This window comes from Stenella coeruleoalba, assembly GCF_951394435.1.
Source record: "Stenella coeruleoalba genome assembly, chromosome: 1".
Taxonomy (NCBI): domain Eukaryota; kingdom Metazoa; phylum Chordata; class Mammalia; order Artiodactyla; family Delphinidae; genus Stenella; species Stenella coeruleoalba.
Window position 1 is genome coordinate 177,560,257 of NC_137169.1, and position 23,635 is coordinate 177,583,891.

General features: G+C 37.2%; 2 protein-coding genes across 2 annotated transcripts in view; one reads left to right on the forward strand and one right to left on the reverse strand.

Annotated features, from left to right (window-relative positions):
- The window catches only part of TDRD5 (tudor domain containing 5), a 92,729-nt gene that overhangs the window by 67,026 nt on the left and 2,068 nt on the right, over positions 1-23,635 (reverse strand). Inside the window, exons 3-4 of the mRNA XM_079920458.1 lie at positions 22,926-23,333; positions 20,596-20,786 (exon numbers count right to left, since the gene is read on the reverse strand). Coding sequence (XP_079776584.1) covers positions 20,596-20,786; positions 22,926-23,333 — 599 coding nt within the window. The remainder of the gene's footprint in view (positions 1-20,595; positions 20,787-22,925; positions 23,334-23,635) is intronic.
- On the forward strand, positions 11,265-11,878 carry LOC307185909 (large ribosomal subunit protein uL22-like). Its single transcript, XM_079920480.1, has one exon. It carries the CDS (start codon positions 11,308-11,310, stop codon positions 11,860-11,862), a length of 555 nt encoding a protein of 184 aa, XP_079776606.1. The 5' UTR covers positions 11,265-11,307; the 3' UTR covers positions 11,863-11,878.

Consider the following 23,635-nt stretch of genomic DNA (forward strand, 5'->3'; position numbering starts at 1 on the left):
ATTACAATATTTAACAATGTGGGATGTTCATAATTCTGACTAAAAAAGCACGTCACAAACCTGAACCAGAATGATGCTAAATTTTATTTTTTTAAAAAAGAAAAAGTCAACTTTTCTGGGTGATAAAAGAATATGTGATTTTAATTTTCTTCTGTGCTTTCCTGTATTTCAAATCTTTTGCAATCTATCTGTATTACTTTTGTAATAAGAGAAAAAATTTAAAAACATAGACACCTGGGTGATATTTAGAAACATGAGGGTGGAAGCATTTTGGAAGGAAAATACATGAAGCTAAAAGCAGAAAGGAACAGAAGTTACGTCTCAGAGGGATATACAGCAGGTCTTTTGGCCATATGGTAAAACATTAATACATTTCTGATAAAGATCACAAAACTGGCACAGACACACATACAGGAGTGACGCTTTCAACTGCTCAAATATTTGCTAAGTATCTCATTTGACTAAAAACTAGGCAGTATGAAATTTGACTTGCCAAACTAAAAATTTCATCTGAACTCATGGGAAAATAGGCAGGGAACAGCTACTCTAAGTTGGCCAGAGAATGCAACTTCCAGAGAATTGCACTAAAGAACTACTGAAGGGCTCCTTTTGACAGTAATTGCTTAATAGATCCAGTTACTTGTTGAGGATACTCTTAACAGACACTGGAGCCAGGTCATCACGTGAAATTTAAAATCCTTCTTTTCTTATATTCAATACAAATCACAGCATCTAATTCATGTAAAAACTATCAATTATTTGAGTGAAAAAGTTAGTTGCAAACTAAGACCCAGCCCTGATTTTTAATTCATTTAAGATCAGAACTTCTTTTATAATTCCAGGTTTACCTACTTTAAATCTCATGCTGAATATTACAATAAATTTTCTAAAAGTAGGGCAGGATGGGGTGCTGATGAAATAATGTTAAGACAGGACAAGAAAAATTAAACATAAAATTCTCTCTCTGTGCATTTGAGCCACTACCTGCTTTACTGTGTATTGTACATCTGCAGTATACATTAACTAGATCCCCTTGAAAGACACAGGAATGCCTACTTGCCAAAAAACAAAAATAAAAGCAAAAAAAACCAATTTCCTCCTGGCTCCAGCAAAGTAACTCCTTAGGAGATAAAATTCCTTTCTCAATCCTGTAGGGGGGTCACAACAACCTACTAATTGCCTTGTTGAACTATGTAAACTGTCAGTATGTTACTTTGATGTATAACCCTTTGTCTCAAACACTGATGTAACTGTGCCTTGACCTCTAACAGGTGGAACAGTTTTCAGAGCTTTCTGAAAGACAAGGTTATAATTCCCGGGTTATAATTCTCAGGCTGGCTCGAATAAAATTTCCCATTTCTTTCTTAGATCGACTATTAATTTTTTTCATTGACAGTACTCTTAGTTGTAAGGCTGGAGAACAAAGAAATGTCAGATCCCTGTTACTTTGACCAAACACTCTTATGAGCAATAACCTGTTAATGGGAAGTGAAGTAACATCACTGTTAGCTGTAGTCTAGGTCTATACACTAAGGCAGAGAATTCTGAAGAGCTGGGCTGGACAGTGTCTGAGGCTTCATTCATTAGAATGATAACAGCTAATCCATACTTGCCCATTCACATTTTCATCCCTCATCTAAACTTCCTCTGAAGAGGTCAAAATAAAGGAAATTGAATAGAATGTGGTAAGTAGATTATTCATGTCTTGCAAAAACAGGGTTTAAATTTTTCTAACCATTTGCTTTTGTGAAATAAAGCAGGAAAATGGGAAAAGGTAGGATACTAATGAACAAGCCTGCCTGTTCCTCTTGCAGGTGAAAAAGAAGCTCCAGTCCTCATTTTACAAAGGAGAAACTGATTGTTTTCTAAATGTTTTTTCTATGACAAAAATAATATACGTTCACTGAAAAAAACCATAAAATACAGATGATCAGATGAGAGGCTGTCTCCCAGGCTACAGTCCTCAGTAAGGTCCCCAAATAAAACATAACTCACATACAACTTTTAGGTTGTGCATTTTTTTTCAGTTGACACAGTGTAGAACTGGCACAGAAACACAAAATTACACACCCCAAATTATAATCCAGCTAGATTAAAACTTTAAGTTTTCTTTTTAGCCATGAATCAAAAAGAAACCAATTTTTTTTTAGAGATTAACTATCATGCTATCATTTATTGAGGGTGTACAACTGTCAAGAACTATTCTAGACACTTTACAAATCTTAACCCATTTATGATACAAAAGTTATCCACACTTTACAGATGAGAAATCTGAGTTACAAAGAAGTTAATCAATTTGCCAAGTTTACATGGCTGAAAAGTGGCAGTGGTGAAGTTCGACTCAGTCAATCTAGTTCAAAACTTCACTGTCAACCATTCCTCCTCACCAATTCCCACACAGGTCAACTCAAATCTCACTTTCCCCTGGAAGACAGTCTTGACTACTTTAGTCCTTTCTATATCCCACATGACAGAATTAGCACCTACATTACAGAATGTTCTATATTCTTCATTCCTATGCAGCAGAAAGCATAAGGCACCAGAAAACATGAGATGTGGACCCAGGGGTGGAAAATGTATTTTGGCCTGCCCTGTTCTAGCTGTTTGTCTTGGGTCAACTTAACTTCTCTGGGTCTAGTTTTCTGCCATAACAATATTTTTCTCTTGAAGTTCTCATGAAGGTCCAATAAAGAAACATAAAAGAACTTTGTAATTTTAAGGCACTGTCCCAATATTTTTCATGCCTCTCATTCTCTTTCTCTCTTAGTCTGTACCTAATTAGATTATGTCTCAAATTCAGGGCAATTCTTGTCTCTTCCTTTTTTCTCTCACAGCTTTCACAATTTTTCTTTGCTTATGACCTTTGCTAGGACGTTGGTTGCTAAGCAGACTTGCTGAATACTGAAACATTCAGGGTCCCAGTCTTTATTAACCTCCAAAGCTTTATTTCCCAATGGACCCCCAGCCCAAAGATGACTCAGGAACCCAACAGGTCTTCTGGCCCTGGAGACTTGCCTGGCCTAGCACTCTGAGAGCATTACACAGGAGGCACAGAACACCATTTATATTAAAGTCACATTGATTTAGATTCTACTTAGTTACGTCATTTAGACATGGTAAATGTGCTTCTAACTCAGAATTTCGCCTTGGGCAACATCACGAGCTTGGCAAGTTTCTCTTTGGTGTCTAACCTTGTCACTTCTCTCCCCTCCAAATCAGCATGTAGAATTCCCATGATCCTTGGATCTTCTTTAAGGTAAATTAATCTTTTGATTTGTGTATATGCGTGTGTTACTATAAAATGGAGGTTTATGTTTTATTTATTCTTAGTGCAGATGAGCAGTTTAATTGAAGTCTTTGGATGACTATAATTTTGCGTAAGGCATTAGCACCAACAGTGGAAAGGTTAGGCATTCCATTGCTGTTAGGGTCTTAGACGAAGGGAATTTGAGACAGATAAATATTTCAAAACTCATCAGAACGACTAGAAAACAGATAATGCCTATTCTGAATAATTATTTCTCTTGTGAACTTTCAGAATTTTTTCTATACAAAAAAAAAGTGAGCTGATCCTAATTTAAAGTTCATTGCTGCATTGCAATTTGAATAAAGCTTCTAAAGGCTATTATTTAAGACTTCAGCTGGAAAAATGACACATCTAGTTGCCATGTGTTCACTAGAGTTAAATTTCCTAAGACTTATTGAGCATCTGCTTAGCATAGTAGGTCATTTAAGCTGAAAAAGATATGAGTTGTCTCCCTCTAGATGCTTATGCATATGCAGAACCATGAAGAACAATGCGAACAGACAAATCTGAGTTTAAGTTTTTGCAGTGAAACTTTCTAATTAAGAAATTATTTAACCTCTCACACCTCAGTTGCTTAGTCTGTAAAATAAGAATTATAAGTCTAATATCCCAGATATCCTGTTTTATGAGTAACTTAAAATGAGACAATATAAGAAAGTGCAGGGCATATCATGGTCTCTCAAACAAATAACAGTTCCCTTTTTGTCTATAATATACTGCAGATTATGACGAGTGAGAAACCAATTTTAAACCTTCAAGCGGGGAAGAGCTTTGTAGGTATGAGATCAGAGGCAGAAGTAAAAGAAAAAGACTAACAGATTTGGTATTCCTAACTTGTGAACTTCTATTTCAAAAAAGGAAAACGACAATTTAGAAAAATACATTTCTAGCCTATGACAGCCAAAATTCCTTCACTTCACTAAGCAAAAATTGACTAAGCAAACTTTCTTCCACTCATTAAGATGAGCATATCTCAAGAGAAAAATAGGCAGAGAACAGATAATTCATCAAAATAAATTAAAGTGGCTAATAAACCATTTTAAAAGCTCGACTTTGTCAGTAACCAAAAATGGATATGAAACAATTAGACTATGTACAGCTTTCGGTCAGAAAAAATATTTTTGTATTTAACCCTGTTTCAAGAATTAACATTTGAGTTTTTAACAACCACATGAAATCCCATGGGTTATATAACCAAAAGGTATGGAGAAAACAGACACTAACATACCATTAGTTGTACAACTTTTCTGGATATCAGTTTGGAAAAAAATCATTTTTAAAAATGAAAATATTTTTTGATAAAATTAATGGGGCTTCCCTGGTGGCACAGTGGTTGGGAGTCTGCCTGCCGATGCAGGGGACACGGGTTCGTGCCCCAGTCTGGGAAGATGCCACATGCCGCGGAGCGGCTAGGTCCATGAGCCATGGCCGCTGAGCCTGCGCGTCCGGAGCCTGTGCTCCACAATGGGAGAGGCCGCAACAGTGAGAGGCCAGCGTACCGCAAAAAAAAAAAAAAAAAAATTAATGAAAAAGAGTCCAACAGTTAGTTCATTGTAACCTTCTGAATTTCAAAGATAAAGACAGGAATTGACAAACATACAGTCAGTTTATCTACCAAGGAAGATGACCATGCTGGTGTCAGGTCTCTCCAGCACAGGAAATGTCAGGAAAAACAAAAGAAATCTAAACAACGGGGAAATCACTATGAAAGGAACAGGAGTGAAAACTATCTTTTGGCAGTAGGACTGTGAGTAACTTTCTTAGGCTGAGTTTTCTGTATTAAGAAAACTTCATCATTCAAAACAAAGTTATGGCTCCCACTGTCCTGCCATAAACAGGTCGAAAATAATGAGTTACAGATGTTAAATAACAGTGCTGCAACTGAGCGGTGAGTCTTAAACTGCCTCACCTGACAGCCTGGAGAGTTCAGTCTGTAGCAGAGAAAGAGGTAATAGAAACAGATGAACTGAGGAGACAGATTCCAGTTTGGGGAGGAAAAGGATGCTAATACACAGGTAGGTATGGAGAGTAGGGATTGGCACAGAGAGATATAGCTCTGCAGGTCTGCAGAGGGACCCCTCAAGTTTCTGGATGAGTACTGATGTGTGCATAAGGTGGGGGAAGGGGATGTTCTCTGAGGCTTGGGAAACAAACGATAAGAAGCAAGAGGCCAAACAATACCCAGAGCTCACAGAGAGCTGAGAAACATTAAGTGCTCCCACTAAGGCAGAATGGAAGGACCTCTTAACACATCCAGGTGAATCCTCAGAAAGGTAATGCCTCAGTGGTGGAGCCAAATGAGCTCTAGACTGAAGGTTTCTCTGGACTAGCAGTCTTAGCCTGCTAAGGGTTCTATAGCAAAATAACTTAGAGTAGGTAGCTTTAAACAACAGAAATGTATTTTCTCACAGTTCTGGAGGCTGGAAGCCCAAGATCAGGGTTCCAGCTAAGAAATAAAATATCGCTTGCCATATCAGTAAATAAAGGATGTCGAAGTCATCAGCAATTGTAGCTACCCCAGATGATGAGCCCTGATGGAACTCAGGATAAAAACAAGGAATGCCCACCATCTAGCAGCCATCGGACTGCAGCTACTTCCAACGGTGCAGCCTGAGGAAACTCAGGATGGGAAATCATAGGATACTGGCCCCAGATAGCTGAGGTGCATATCAAAGGAATTATTTCAGTGAACCCAGACTCTTGCATCTTCCCCTACATAAAAAAGTGCTAAAAAAAAAAAAAAAAAAAAAAAGTGCTAACTAAATTCCATAACTTGAGATATCTAGTTTTGTTTTATTTAGAGTAGTCTTTTGTTCCAACTACCTGGTATTGTTATAAAAACTCCTATATATCCTGGTTTTCCCCCCCTTCCTCTTTGGAACAGTTTTGTCAGCGTTTATCTGAGAGGCTGTCTCCCAGGCTTGGAGTACTAAGAATGTCTGCTGAATAAAACATAACTCTCTACTTACAGGTTGTGCAATTTTTTTCGGTTGACACAGCATAGTTGGATCCTGGTGAGGATTCTCTTTCTGACTTGCAGATGGCTGCCTTCTTGCTGTGTGCTCTCACGGCCTTTCCTTGGTGTATGCACATGGAGGAGAGCAAGCTCTCTGGTTTCTCTTCTTATAAGGGCACTAATCCCATCACGAGGGCTCCACCCTCACAACTTCATCGAACTCTACTTCCCAAAGGCCCCACCTCCAAATACTATCACATTGTGGGTTAGGGCTTCAACATATGAATTTTAAAGGAACACAATTCAATTGATATTACCCGCCCTAACAAATCTTAAAAGCAAAACTCAAAATGATCGATTCCAAGTAAATTAACTGAGTGAAGCTCAACAATTCATAATGTCTAGCAGCTAATCAAAGTTACCAGCCATGCAAAGAGGTAGGAGAATGTGACCACATCAAGAAGGAAAATAGGGAATTCCCAGGTGGTCCATTGGTTAGGGCTCCGTGCTTCCACTGCAGGGGGCACAGGTTCGATCCCTGGTTGGGGAACTAAGATGTCACATGCTGTGGTGCAGTCAAAAAAAAAAAAGAAGGAAAATAAATTCAAAACCCAGAAATGATGAAGATGATAAAATTAGCAGTTAAGGTCATTAAAAGTTATTATAAATCTTATAAATATGCTTATGTATATAAAGAAAGTATGAACATAATAAAGAAATAAATAAAGGACATAAAAGAGATCCAAGTAGAATATGTAGAACTTAAAAATATAATGTCTAAAATGAAAAATAATCTGGATGGGATTAAATGCAACAGAAGATCACTGAATTTGAAGACAGCAAGAGAAAGTACCTAAAATGAAGCACACAGTGGGGAGGTGGAGGGGAAGAGACTCAGAGAAAAAAAAAAGAACAGAGCCCCAACAATCGACAAGGAAATAACAAGCAGTCTAATATAGGCATCCTAGAAGAAGAAGAAAGGGGAAAAAATACTTGAAGACAAAAATTCTCCAAATTTTCTAGGAGGGTAGATCTTATGTTAAGTGTTCTTATCACAAAAATTTAAAAATAAATAAAAATAGGGAATTCCCTGGTGGTCCAGTGGTTAGGGTTCTGCGTGCTCACTGCCAAGGGCCTGGGTTCAATCCCTGGTTGAGGAACTAAAATCCTACAAGCCACATGGCATGGCCAAAATAAATAAATAAACATATAAGATAAATAAAATAAAATAAAAATAAAGAGGGCAGGTGATGAATATGTTTATCGTATTGGCTGTGGTGATGGTTTCAGAGGTATATAATTATCTCCAAATTCATCAAGTTGTATACATTAAACATATACAGCTTTTTGTATGTCAATCATACTTCAATAAAGATTTTTAATTAGAAATAAATTTCCAGATCTCATGAAAATTATAAAACTCATCTGCAAAAAGCTCAGTAAATTTCAATCAGAACAAATAAAGAAAACTCTACCAAGGGACACCAGAATGAAACTGCAGAAAAACAATGATAAAGAGAAAATCTTGAAAGCATCAAAGGGGGAAAAAAAAACGCGTTATATACAGAAGAACAAAGAATGACTATAGATTTATTGTCAGAAACTATGCAGACCAGACAGCAATGAAACTGTCTCTGAAGTTCTAAAAGAAAAAGAACTATCACCCCAGAATTCTATACCCAGAAAAAGTATCACTCAAAAATGAAGACAAAGACTTTTTCAGATGAACAAAAGCTGAGAATATTCATTGCCAACATATTTATGTTATAGGAAATGTTAAAATTTTCCAGGCGGAAGGAACATTATACTGAAGGGAAATTTGGGTGCAAAGGATTGGAACTTTTAAAAATAAATAGGTAATTTATTTTAATATTTTTATTACTTAAATGTTGCTTATTCAAAATAAATACTTTAAAGCAAAAATAAAAATGCATTAAGGAGCTTATAACATATACACAATTAAAATGTATCACAAAAATGGCACAAAGGATGGGAAGAGAGAAATGTAAATCTATTGTTCTAAAGTTCTTAATCTACATGAAATAGTATAATATTACATGAGGATCAACTGTGATAAATTAAAAACATATGTTGAGAACCCTAAGGCATCCATTAAAAATATTTTTAAAGAGTTATAACTAATAAACAAATAACAGCAACAAAACAGAACCATAAAAAATACTTAATCAGGAATAAGGTAAGGATGTCCCCCTCTCACCTCTGCTTTTCAATACTGTTCTAGGAGTCCTAGATAATTCAATAAGATAAGGAAATAGAAAGCACAGCTGACCCTTGAACAACATGGATTTGAACTGTACAGATCCACTTACACACAGATTTGTTTCAGTAAATATATTAAAAAGTTTTGGAGGTTTATGACAAGTTGAACAAACTTGTAGGTGAACCGCGTAGCCTAGAAATATTCAAAAAAATTTTAAAAGGTATGTCATGAATGCATAAAATACATGTAAATACTGGTCTATCCTTACATAGGCATAAGATGAGTGATATTTAATATAAAAATGTCTTCATTTTCTTACTTTTTTATAACTGTGCTTTTAAAGAGTTATATTACTGTACAGTATGTCTCTCATAACTGGAGAAACTGCTCATCAGCCTATCATCACAGGTAAGTGTTTTTTTAAAAAAATGAAACAATGCTTCCAATACTGTATTATGAATATAATACTGAATGTCATAAAAATTTTATAAGTCATTCGTTAGTTAGGCTAGGCTACCATGAAGGAATCATATCGATTACTTTAGGCTATCATAAAGCAATCACATTGTTGCTTCTACAACATCAATGCATGAATCACTGTACCTGTAACTAATATTTTCTGTTTCACATTATCTTTTCATTTCTGATGTCTAGTTAGTAATATGTATAATATATACAGTGTTTTGTATCATATAAAACAATATTGATATAAGTACTGACAGATGATTCATCTTGTTGATAAATATAGTAGAGTTCTGTAAATGTATTTTTCTTATGATTTTCTTAACATTTTTTCTCTAGCTTCCCGTATTACATGAATACAGTATATACTAACATATAATATATAAAACATGTTAATCAAATGCTTATGTTATCAGTAAGGCTTCTGGTCAACAGCAGGTTATCAGTAGTTGTTTGGGGGCAGTCAAAACATATATGCAGATTTTTGACTGTGCAAGGGGTGGGCACCCCTAACCCCTGCAGTATTCAAGGGTCAACTGTATAATAATTCAGAAGGAAGAAATACAACTATCTTTGCTTGAAGATGACACATTTGTCTATATAGAAATCCCAAAGAATCAACCAAAAAACTGGAATGAATATGCAATTATAGCAACATTGGCGAATACAAAGTTAATAATACAAAAGCCAATCACTTTCCTATATACCAGCAAGGAACAAGTGGAATTCTAAAGGAAAAACACATAGCCATTTACATTAGTGTCCCCAAAATGAAACACTTAGATATAAATCTAACAAAATAGGTACAATCTATATGAGGAACAATACAAAACACTGATGAAAGATATCAAAGAACTACTACTAAATAAATGGAGAGATATTCCATGTTCACAGATAGGAAGACTCAATACTGTCAAGATGTCAGTTCTTCCCAACTTGATCTATAGATTCAATCCAATCCCAATCAAAATCCCAGCAAGTTTTTTTGGGGGGATGCAGTGGGATAACTGAGGACATGGAAAGGAGACGTGACCCATGAGCCCCCCCCCAGCAAACTGGGGGCTGGCGAATAAGCCAGAACTGCAAACAGTCCTGATTGCTTTGAGCCCCCCCCGGCAAACCGGGGGCACGCGAATAAGCCAGAGTTGTGAACAGTTCTGAATGCTTCGAGCGCCCCCCCGCCCCCAGCAAACCGGGGGCCTGCAAAAGAAGCACTGAGTGCTTTGGGCACTGATCCATGAGATGTCCTCAGTATAATCAGAGTGGTGGGAACGCAAGGAAATGTCCTTGTGCTACTTCAGTATAATCAAAATAATGGTGGGAACTTTGTGCTGTTCTTGCGCTCAAGGACGAAGCACGGCAGGTGCTCACGAAAGCCAATTATTGCTTGTATAATTAATAAAAACATAGGTTGCTGCTTTGGCACTTCTGAAATGTTAAGAAAACAAGTCTTAAAGTGTAAATCTAGATAATGCTTTAATAAAAGTTACCACAGCAAGACAGACGGTGCTGTTTTGCCTGAGCGAGCGGCAGCCCTCTCCTGCTGTGCTTTGGCACAATTCATCTCGTGTGATGAGCTTACTTTCGGCCCTGTCCTAAGAAACTACAACAGGAGGATATCAAGAAATCAATTCTAAAGTTTATATGGAGAGACAAAAGACCCAGAATAGCTACCTCGATATTGAAAGAGAAGAACAAATTTGGAGGACTGACACCATCCGACTTCAAGATTTACTATCAATATAAAGCTACAGTAATCAAGGCAGTGTGGTATTGGCAAAAGAACAGACAAATAGACCAATGGAACAGAACAAAGAATGCTGATATAGATCCACAAAAATATAGCCAACTGATCTCTGACAAAGAGAAAAGGCAATACAATGGAGAGAAGAGAATCTTCAACAGTAGTGCTGGAAAAACTAGACATCCACGTGCAAAAACCTGAATCTAGACACAGACCTTACACCCTTCACAAAAATTAACTTAACATGGATCACAGACCTAAGTGTAAAACAGACTATTAAAACTCCTAGAAGACAACATAGGAGAATACATAGATGACCTTGGGTATGGTGATGACGTTTTAGATACAACACCAAAGATATGATCTATAAAAGAAATAAGTGACAAGCAGGACTTCATTAAAATTAAAAACTTCTGCTCTGTGAAAGACAATGTCAAAAGAATGAAAAGACAAGCCAAAAACTGCCAAAAAAAAAAAAACTGCAAAAGACATATCTGATAAAGAGTTGTCATACAAAATATACAAAGAACCCTTAAAACTCAACAGTAAGGAAACAAACAACCTAATTAAAAACTGGGCAAGCTTTTCCGGTCAGCGGCCTGAGGTGACCTCTAAAAATGGTTCGCTATTCACTTGACCCAGAAAATCCCACAAAATCATGCAAGTCGAGAGGTTCAAATCTTCGTGTTCACTTTAAGAACACTCGTGAAACAGCCCAGGCCATTAAGGGTATGCATATCCGAAAAGCCACTAAGTATCTGAAGGATGTCACTTTAAAGAAGCAGTGTGTGCCATTCCGTCGCTACAATGGTGGAGTTGGTAGGTGTGCCCAGGCCAAACAGTGGGGCTGGACGCAGGGTCGGTGGCCTAAAAAGACTGCTGAATTTTTACTGCACATGCTCAAAAATGCAGAGAGTAATGCTGAACTTAAGGGCTTAGATGTAGATTCTCTGGTCATTGAGCACATCCAGGTGAACAAAGCCCCCAAGATGCGGCGCAGGACTTATAGAGCTCATGGTCGGATCAACCCATACATGAGCTCTCCGTGCCACATTGAGATGATCCTTACTGAAAAAGAACAGATTGTTCCTAAACCAGAAGAGGAAGTTGCCCAGAAGAAAAAGATATCCCAGAAGAAATTGAAGAAACAAAAACTTATGGCCCGGGAATAAATGCTGCAAAAAATAAATGCAAATGAAAGTAAAAAAAAAAAAAAAACTGGGCAAAAGATCTGAACAGACATCTCACCAAAGAAGATATACAGATAGCAAAGTAAAAGATGTTTTACATCATATGTCATTAGAGAATTGTAAATTAAAACAACAGCGAGATACCACTATATACTTAGTAGAATGGCCAAAATCCAAAACACTGACAACACCAAATGCTAATGAGGATGTGGAGCAACATGAACTCTCATTCACTGCTGGTGGGAATGCAAAATGATACAGTCACTTTGGAAGAGAGTTTGGCAGTTTCTTGAAAAACTAAACTAGACGCTTATCATACGATAGAGCTATCATGCTCCTTGGTATTTACCCAAAGGAGCTGAAAACTTATGTCTACACAAAAAACTGCACACAGATGTTTATAGCAGCTTTACTCATAATCAAAACCTGGAAGCAACCAAGATGTCCTTCAGTAGGTAAATGGATAAACTGCACACTATGGAATATTACTCAGCACGAAAAAGAAATGAGCTATCAAGCCATGAAAAGACACGAAGGAACCTTAAATGCATATCATTAAGTGAAAGAAGGCAATTTAAAAGGCAACATTTGTATGATTCCAACTATATGACATTCTAGAAAACACAGAACTATAGAAACAGTAAAAAGATCAGTGGTTGCTAGGGGCTAGGGAGGAGGGAGAGAAGAGCAAATGGAGCACAGAGGATCTGAAGGGCAGTGAAACTATTCTGTGTGATACCACAATGGTGGATATATGTCATTACACATTTGTCAAAACCCACAGAATTTACAATACCAAGAGTGAACCCTAATGTAAACTGTAGACTTTGGGTGATTATGATGTGTCAATGGAGGTTCATCAACTGTAACAAAGGTACCACTCTGCTGCAGGATGCTCATAGTAGAAGAGGCTGCATGAATGTGGGGGCAGGGAGTATATGGGGACCCTCTCTACTTTCTGTTCAACTTTGCTGTGAACCTAAAATTGGTCTAAAAATTTTATTTTTAAAAATTAATCCAGGGCTTCCCTGGTGGCGCAGTGGTTGAGAGTCCGCCTGCTGATGCAGGGGACACGGCTTCGTGTCCCGGTCCAGGAGGATCCCACATGCCACAGAGCGGCTGGGCCCGTGAGCCATGGCCACTGAGCCTGCACATCCGGAGCCTGTGCTCCACAACAGGAGAGGCCACAACAGTAAGAGACCCACATACCGCAAAAAAAAAAAAAAAAATTAATCCAAAAGAAAAAAATAGGAAAAAACCCCACAAAAATTAGACTTAAATCAAATCATACCAGTAATTACACTAAATATAAATGGTATACACACCCCATTAAATGACAGAGATTGACAGATTAAATAAAGAAGCAAGACAACCAAATACTGTCTAAAGGAAACACATTTTAAATATAAAACAGGTATGTTAAAAATAAAAGTATATAAAAAGATACACAGTGCTAACATCTAAAGAAAGCTAGCATCACTATGGTAATATCAAACAATGTAGACTCCAAAACAAGGAACATTATGAGCCATAAAGAGGGACATTTCATAATGATAAATAGGGCAATTCATCAGGAACACATATCAATCCTAAATATGTATGCACCTAACAGATTTATAATATCTGAAGCTGAAAGGTAAAATAGACAAATTCACAATTATATTTGAAGATTTCAACACTGATCCTGCGGTAATTAATGGAAAAAGTAGGAAAACATCAGTAAAAATATAGAATTCCTGAATGACACTATAACCAACTTTACTAATTGACATTTATAGAACACTCTACCCAAATATAGCAGAGAACACTCTACCCAAACATTCCTTCAAAGTGGATATGAAACATTCACCCACATATATATATTTTGGGCCACATAAGTCTCAATATATTTACAAGGAATGAAATCAGACTATGTTTTCTTAACACAATCAAGTTAAATTATAACTCAACAACATCTCTGAAAAGTCCCCAAGTATTGGAAATTAAACAACATGCTGTTAAATAACCCATAAGACAAAAGAAATCACAAAGGAAATTAGAAAATATTTTGAACTAAATGAAAATACATCACATCAAAATTTGTGAGCTACAGTTAAAGTAGTACTTAGGGAAAATCCATAGCCTTAAATGTTTATATTAGAAAAGAAGATGAAAATCAATGACCAAATTTTCTTTTCTTGCTCTTAAGGTAAATATTAACCCAAAATAAACAGAAAGGAGGAAATAATACAGATAAGCACAGAAATAAATGAAATAGAAAACAGGTGGGAAAAATCAATAAAACCAAAAGCTGGTTCTTTGAAAAATCACTGAATAAATCTTTAGCCAGACTGATCATGAAAAAAAGAGAAATTATCAATATTAGGAATGAAAGAAGGCGCTTCACCACAAATCCTACAGATCTTAAAAAGACAATGAGTGAATATTATAAACAAATTTATTTCAACAAATTTGACAACTTGAAAGTTGTCTTGAAACAACTTGAAAGACAAAGTATCAAAGCTCATTCAAAAAGAAATGGATAATCTGGGACCTCTCTGGTGGCACAGTGGTTGAGAATCTGCCTGCCAATGCAGAGGACATGGGTTCAAGCCCTGGTCCAGGAATATCCCACATGCCATGGAGAAACTAAGCCCATGTGCCACAACTACTGAGCCTGCATGCCACAACTACTGAAGACCACACACCTACAGCCCATGCTCTGCAACAAAGAGAAGCCACTGCAATGAGAACCCTGTGCACCACAACGAAGAGTAGCCCCCGCTTGCCGCAACCAGAGAAAGCCCGCGTGCAGCAAGGAAGACAGAACGCAGCCATAAATAAATAAATTTATTTAACAAACAAAGAAATGGATAATCTGAATAGCTCTTTATCTGTTAAAGAAACTGGGTCTGTAATTTAAAATCATTACCCAAAAAATCCCCAGGTCCAGACTGCTTCACTGATGAATTCAGTGGAATGTTTAGGGAAACCTAATACAAACTCTTGCCAAAAAAAAGAAGGAAAACGTCCCAACTCAGTTCAAAAGGCCTGTATTACCATGATTCCAAAACCAGATAAAACATTACAAGAAAACTACAGAAAAATATACCTTATGAACATTAACACTAAGGTCCTTAACAAGAAAACAGCAAATCACATCCAGCAATATATAAAAAGACATGATGACCAACATGCTGGATTCATTCAGCAACATAAGGTTCCTTTAATGCTAAAAAAAAAACCCAAATCAATGTAATTGATTAAAAAAGAGATTAAAAAAGAAAAGAGATTAAAAAAGAAAAAGAGATTAAAAAAGAAAAAGCTCTACAGAATTCTGACTCCAATTACAATGTGTGTGAGGGTGTTTCCCCATATCCAAGCAATTCTCCAACACAAGCTGGGTGTCCTACAATTCAACTCAATTCTGACATTGGCGATTGCATTCAGATTCCAAGGTTAAGGGCCAAGTTCTACAAGACTGAACCCCCACCCCATCCTCTGACTTCAGATGACAATTGCAAGTCCAGGTTGTTACCTGAGCTTCTGATCCAGTGGCTACAAATCAGGTTTCCACAACCCTCTCCTTGGGTTCAATTTAATTTGCTATAATGGCTCAAAGAACTCAGAGAAACATTTTAATTACTAGATTATGGGTTTATCATAAAAGGATATAACTCTACACCATACACAAAAAGTAACTCAAAATGGATTAAAAACCTGAATGTAAGACCAGAAAACATAAAAATCCTAGAAGAAAACTTAGATGGTGAGCTCATTGACCTCGGTCTTGGAAATGATATTTTGAATTTGACACTGAAAGTAAAGGCAGCAAAAGCAAAAATAAACAAGTGGGACTACATCAAACTAAAAATCTACGGCACAGAAAAGAAGACCTCGATAAAATGAATGGGAGAAAATATTTGCAAATCTTATATTTGATAAGGGATTAATATCCAAAATATATAAAGGACTCTCACAACTCAACATCAAAAAAAACTAAATAATTCAATTAAAAAATGAGCAGAGGATCTGAACATTTTCCCAAAAACATACAGATGTCCAATAGGTAAATGAAAAGTGGCTTGATATCAGTAATCATCAGGGAAATGCAAACCAAACCACAATGAAATATCACCTAACACCTGTTAGAATGACTATTATCAAAAAGACTAGAAATAACAAATGTTGGCAAAGGTGTGGAGAAAAGGGAACCCTTGCGCACTGTTGGGGGGAATCTAAATTGGTGCAGCTACTATGGACAACAGTACAGAGAAACACCATATCATCCAGCAACTCCACCACTGGGTATTTAACCGAAGGAAACAAAAACACTAACTCAAAAAGATATCTGCACTCCCATGTTGCAGCATTATTTACAATAGCCAAGACATGGAAACAACCTAAGTGTCCATCGAACGATAAATGGATAAAGAAGTTGTGGAATATGTATATCAGCCATAAAACCAGAAGGAAATCCCACAATTTGTAATAACAATGGATGAACCTTGAGGGCATTATGCTAAGGAAAATAAGTCAGACAGACAAATACTGTATGATCTCCCTTACATACAAAATCTGTTAAACAAAAATAACAACAACAAAAACCCAAACTCTTAGAAACAGAGAACAGATGGGTGGTTGCCAGAGGCAGCATGCTGGGGGCAGGCAAAATGGGTAAAGGTGGTCAAAAAGTACAAACGTCCAGTTATTATCAGTCCTGGGGATGTAATGTACAGCATGGCAATTATTATTTATATACATATTAATTGTATATTAATAATAATATATATTCTATGTTAATAACAATATGTATTCTATAATTAAAAGTTGCTAAGAGAGTAAATCTTAAAAGTTCTCATGACAAGAAAAACAATTTGTAACTATGTGTGGTGATGGATGTTAACTACACTTACTGTGGTGATCATTTCACAATACATACACATATCTAATCCTGTTGTAATCCTGTTGTACTGAAACTAATATAATGCTATATGTCAATTATATCTCGATTTTTAATGAATGAAAAATAAATAAATAAAAAGATATAACTCAGGAAAAGTCAAATGGAAGAGATACATAGGGCAAAGTATATGGGAAGGGGCAAAGAACTTCCATGCCTTCTCCTGGCATGCCATTCTCCCCAAATCTCTAGGTGTTCACCAACCTGGTAGCTCTCTAAACCCAGACTTTTGGGGTTTTCATGGAGGCGTCATTATATCAGCATGACTTATTAATCATTGGCTATGACTGAACTTAATCTCCAACCCTCTAATTACATGGCTGACTCCAACAGCAACCCATCCTTAGGTGATTTCCAAAAGTTATCTCATTAAAATAACAAAAGACACCTTTATTGCTCTCTTTACTTAGGAATTTCCATAGGTTTTAGGAGCTCCGTGCCAGAAAAGGATGAAGACCAAATATATATTTCTTATTATAAATCATAGTATCACATCCTATAATCATCTCAATGGATGGAGAAAAATTCAATATACGTTCATGGAAAAAATTCTCAGAATCTAGGAATAGAAGAGTATTTCCTCAATCTAATATAGGGCATTTATAAAAATGCTACAGTTAACATAATAGTTAATGATGAAAAAATGAATGCTTTTCCCCTATAGTTAGGAACCAGGCAAGAATTTTTACTCTCACCACTTCTATTCATTATTAAACTAGAGAAACTAGCCTTTGTCATAAGGTAAGAAAAAAAGTCATATAGATTGAAATGGACGTAAAACTGTCTTTACTCCCAGTATAAACTAGAGTTGAGTTTATCGAGTACCTTGATTCAAGGTCACAGGATACAAGGTCAATATACAAAAAAAATTGATTTTCTACATACAAGCAATAATTAACTAGAAAATAAATTGACAATACCCTTTATAATAGTATCAGAAATATGAAAAATGTAGCTGTAACTTTAACAAAATATATGCAAGTCTTGTTTACTGAAAACTATAAAACAGTGCTGAGAGAATTTACAGATCTAAATCAATGGAGAGCTATACTGTGCTCAGGAATCAGCAGATTCAATATTGTCAAGATGTCAATTCCACCCAAACTTATCTATAGATCCAATGCAATTCTCATCAAAATCACAGAGAGCATAATTATTTTTGGTAGAAATTGACAAGCTGATTTATATCAAGTTAAGTTTATACAGAAATTCAAAGAACCTAGAATAGCCAAAGCAATTTTTTTTTTTTTTTTTGCGGTACACAGGCCTCTCACAGTTGTGGCCTCTCCCGTTGTGGAGCACAGGCTCCGGACACGCAGGCTCAGCAGCCATGCCTCACGGGCCCAGCCGCTCTGCGGCATGTGGGATCTTCCCGGACCGGGGCACGAACCCACGTTCCCTGCATCGGCAGGCGGATTCTCAACCGCTGTGCCACCAGGGAAGCCCGCCAAAGAAATTTTTAAAAGAACAAAGCTGTAGGACCTAACCATATAATTTCAACATATTATAAAACTACAGTCATCAAGACAGTGTGATACTTGCAAAAAGACAGATCAATGTAGATCAGTGGACCAGAATAGAGAGAGAGACAGAGAGTCCTGAAAGAGACCTACACATAGATGAGGTCAACAGATTTTACAGAAGTGCCAAAGTAATAAGGTAGTCCAGTGAGGAAAGAGTGTTTTTCAAAAATAGTGCTGGGGATTCCCCTGGCAGTCCAGTGGTGAAGACTCCAAGCTTCCAATGCAAGAGGTGTATGCTGGATCCCTGGTTGGGGAACTAAGCTCTCACATGCCATGCCCCATGGCCAAAAATAAATAAATAAAATTAAATTTAAAAATAATAAAAAATTTAAAAATAGTGCTGGAATAATTGGCTATCCATATGCAGAAAACTTTGATCCATACCTGGTACCTTACACAAAAATTAACTTGAAATAGACCTAAGAACTAAAATCAAAATCTTATAGAATAAAACATAGAAAAATATTTTTGTGACTCTAGATTAACCAAAAATCTATTAGGTAGGCAAGAACCAAAAGAAAAAAATAAATAAATTAGATTTTGTCAAAATTAAAGACTTCCCCACAAAAGACAGGATTCAGGAAATGAAGAGGTAAGCACAGACCAAGAGAAAATATTTGCAAAACATGTCTCAATAAAGGACTTGTGGGCTTCCCTGGTGGCGCAGTGGTTGGGAGTCCGCCTGCCGACGCAGGGGACACGGGTTCGAGCCCTGGTCTGGGAGGATCCCGCATGCCGCGGAGTGGCTGGGCCCGTGGGCCATGGCCGCTGGGCCTGCGCGTCCGGAGCCTGTGCTCCGCGGCGGGAGAGGCCACGGCCATGAAAGGCCTGCGTACTGCCAAAAAAATAAAAATAAATAAAATAAAAAAAAATAACGACTTGTAACCAGCATACATAAATAACTCTTCCAAATCAATACAAAGAAAACTCGATTTTTAATAATGAGCAAAAGATATTATTAGACACTTCAAAGAAGATATACAAATGGCAAATATACTTACGAAAGGATACCCAATATTATTTATCATTAGAGAAACTTCAGTTAAAGCCATAATGAGATACTACTATACACGCACTCAAATGGCTACTGTTTTTTAAACTGATAACATCAAATGTTAACAAAGATGCAAGTGGAACTCTTATACATAGCTCATGAGAAAGTAAAACTGTACAGCCACTTTGGAAACAGTTTGGCAATTTCTTAAAAAGTTAAACTTACTGTCTGACCCAACAATCCTACTCCTAGGTATTGACCCAAGAGAAATGAAGTCAATGTTCATACAAAGTGTAAGCAAATGTTCATAGCAGCTTTATTCATAATACCCCAAACAGGAAACAAATATTATCTAATGGTGAATGGATAACAAATTGAGGTGTATCAGTACAGTGGAATGATACTCAACAAGAAAAAGGAACAAACCACTGATACATACTGGATGAATCTCAAAAGCATCCTGTTAAAGAAGCCAGACACAAAAAGCTAAGCATTAGTTAATCCCACTTATATGAAACTCTTGGAAAGTCAAAATTATACTTATAGAAAGCAGTGGTTGCCTGTAGCTGTAGTTGGGGAAAGATATCAACTACAAAGTGGCATGAAGGAACTTTGGGGAGATGATGGAAATGCTGTTTCTTGATTTTGATGGTGATTACACAACTAGATACATATGTTAAAACTCAAAGTGTACATTTTCAATGGGCAAATTTTACTATATGTAAATTATGTTACTAAAGCTAATTTTTTTAAGTTATAGAAATGAAGCACTTTTATGTCTTTAATTTCCATGTGCTTATTTGGAGCTCTACTTAGGTTGTTATCTTGCTAACATAATCAGGCTTTTGTTGGCTTTATTCTAGTAGGTTTTACTCAAAGTCCTTCAGCATCATAGTCACAGAAAAATACCAGGATTGCAGTGCTCAGGGCCAGCCATTCAGGTGAAGATATTCATGAGTTAAGTTGCAAATATGCTCCTATAACTTTGGTGAGAAGCTGCAACTAGAGATACAGATTTGGGAGTCATCTGCAGAAAACAGTTGAAACCATGGAGTTGACAAAATTGTCCTCTTTTTTCACTGCCACCTCTCACTTCTTAACTAATCCACAGAACCATAGAAAATGCTTAAGTTAAATGTGAAATAAGTGAACGACTTGAATTTTAAAAGGTCAGCTTTTCCATGAGAGCTAAGTAATAGCCACTGAATTTAAACACATTTTTGGTGTATTTATAACTCCAAAGTCGGATATCTCACCTGGTTTAATTTTTCAGTGTGATTCAGCCTTGAAGTCTCCACATTTGACCTAGAAGTATTCTCCACGTCCAGTATTTGCTTCGGTGGTTCCATGTTTGAAGTGGGTTGTGAAAAGCGTGCCATTGCTACTGGGGAGCCTGTGGGATATGACCCTTGTTGCTTCCTTCTAAAAGGCTGGGTAAAAATTTTACCTTTTGCGAATAAAAGAAGAGGAGAGAAAAATTATCACTAACAATTTCTAGTTTTCTGGTATTTATATATAGAGGCTAGGCCCTCAACTTAGAACTAAAAATTAAGTAAGCTTACATTTTTATATTAAGCCAATAAAATTTACATACAAGGGAATGATTAGTCACCTACAGAAGAAAACCAAGAGATCATAAGTGTGTTACTGAAAGGTTGGGGCTATCTAAAACTCCACTTAAGGACACCTGAATATAATTACAAAGAGGCAGGATTCAATAGGTATAAACCTAAAAAGCTGTATCCTGTTTAGGAGACCAAAAAGTCTTCAAATAAGGAATCTGCTTGAATTATGCTTTTCAAACTGGATAACCATCTAGTGGTATGGGGGGAGGGGTGGGGAATGAAAAGCTACAGAATAAAGGATATTCTTCTAGAGTATAGATTTTTTTCTTCAAGATTTGTATGGAGGGGAATACTACAGGAGAGGTATATTCTGTTATACAACATGAAAGACAGATCACCGGACCCCACCATGGCCTAGCTCTTTCTTTACCCTAAGATCAAGCTCACACACACACAAAAATTACTTCCAAGATATCCTGATGAGGAATAAGGTACCGTGTATGGGGAAAATGAACAATTCAATCACTGGGAAGGAATATCCACCCCCCACAAGTCAATAAGTTGGCAAACTGCTTTATACAACTCAATCTCACGTAAGTTTAATAGCATGAGTTACTCTCCCAAAGTTTGAGCAGTGTAAGAATACTGATACAGGGAGTTCCCAGGTGGCCTAGTGATTAGGATTCCGGGCTTTCACGGCCGGGGCCTCGGTTCAACAGCTGGGGGTCAGAGAACTGAGATCCCACAAGTCACGCAGCAGGGTCAAAAAAAAATTGTTTTTAATTTTTAAAACAAATACTGATACGGTTGAGGTTTAGACTCAAAACACTCAGTGGCCCCTACAGCCTTCCCTGACCAGAGTCTGTAAACCCCCTAGCATATTCTTGTCAAATTACACTTCCCACCACAATTTAAATATTGGTTTGTAAATTCATGATATTCTCATGGTTCACCTATATTAATCTAAATACAAATTTTGAGAAAAAAAGAAAATCATTGAAACAGGCACAGAATTCCCCAAATAGGCAGTGTATAGATTCTATACAGTCAAGGGTCTAGAGGGACACTATACAAATGATCACATCAGTTTTCTGAGCCCTTAAGGGAGACAGTGATTGGGTAGGAAAAGCTCACTGAATGAGCAGTAGTAAGAGTTCAGTATCTAACTCTAGCTGTACCACTTTTCAAGTCATGAAATTTTCAGAAAGTCATTTAACTTTCTTGAGCTTTGGCTTCCTTAACTACAAGGATAAGATTGGGTTACTCACCCAACTTGTCTATGGTATGAGAATCCAAGGTAATTTGCTATACAAATAAGGTGGTTATCATTACACTACATCAATTACTACAATGCCTGCTAGGATATCAAAGATCAGTGTTAGCAAGGATCAGATGGCAAATGCTACAAACTAGTATTATTATTATTATTTTGCGGTACGCAGGCCTCTCACTCTTGTGGTCTCTCCCATTGTGGAGCACAGGCTCCGGACGCACAGGCTCAGTGGCCATGGCTCACGGGCCTAGCCTCTCCGCGGCATGTGGGATCTTCCCAGACGGGGGCACAAACCCACGTCCCCTGCATCAGCAGGCGGACTCTCAACCACTGTGCCACCAGGGAAGCCCTAGTATTATTTTTAAAACTTTTTATTTTCCATGTTATATCTTCTTTACCTGAACACATATAACTAATGTTCTTTTTCAGTACTCTAGAGAGAGCTGATCTTGTGTCTTCATAATAATAGCTACCACTTATTATGAGCTTACTAAATGCCAGGCACTTTACAGACCCCCATCTCAGCCTGACTCCAAGAGGTATTATTATTCCTATTCTAGAGATGAGGGAACTAAGACTTAGAAATTTTAAGTAACTCGCCTGAGATCATATAGCTACCAAGTGGTAGAGCCAGGATGCAACTTCAACAAACTGTTGAAGCTTAGCCATTACGTACATACGTACATATGTACTACAACTGCTCCAAAGTCTGCTGATCTGCAATAGTTACCAGTGCTAATATGCTTACCTGCTGGCCATCCTCTCTGCTTTTCCTCAGATAGGCTCTTCTTCAGCATCAACAAAGAACCTGCTCTGGTCTGTTCTACAGAAATGACATCTGCAGCGGCATTCAGCGCCTCAAACATAGAGAAGAAGCCATACTGCACATACTGGAATGATCGTCCAAATCGCTTGGCAAATGCGTTCTCAAAATCAGAAAGGAGAATAGGAGATAACGTCAAGAGGTCTTTCAACTCACTCTTCACGACAGCTGGAAGAATAGGGGGCACCCTTCCTCGGTAAGGTACTCGCCGTTGAGATCTGGGCCCAAAGCGAACACTGGCCCTTCCCTTCTGCATGGAGTTTCGAACCTTATGGCTGCCCCTCTGTTTTGCAACTAAACTTGCTATTCCTTTGGTGGATTCATCTGGAATGGCTAAGGAGGTGTGAAAAAAGAAATTTAGATGAAAACTTACTTCCTTCTTTATTCTTTGCATCTGTGGTTATATAATTTGTAACTCTCCAAGGAGCTGTGTATATAGGTGACATGATAAACACGAACCCTTGCTTGCTCCATTTCTTGCATTTTAGACAACAGCTTGTTAGCTTCTCTACTACAGGATGAAGAATGAACAGTAAAACCCAATTTATTATCACTGCTGCTAATTAACTCCTGAAAGATCCGAAACCCTGGAGATGAACAATAAACTTCCCTACAATTATGTTTCTGTGCTTTTT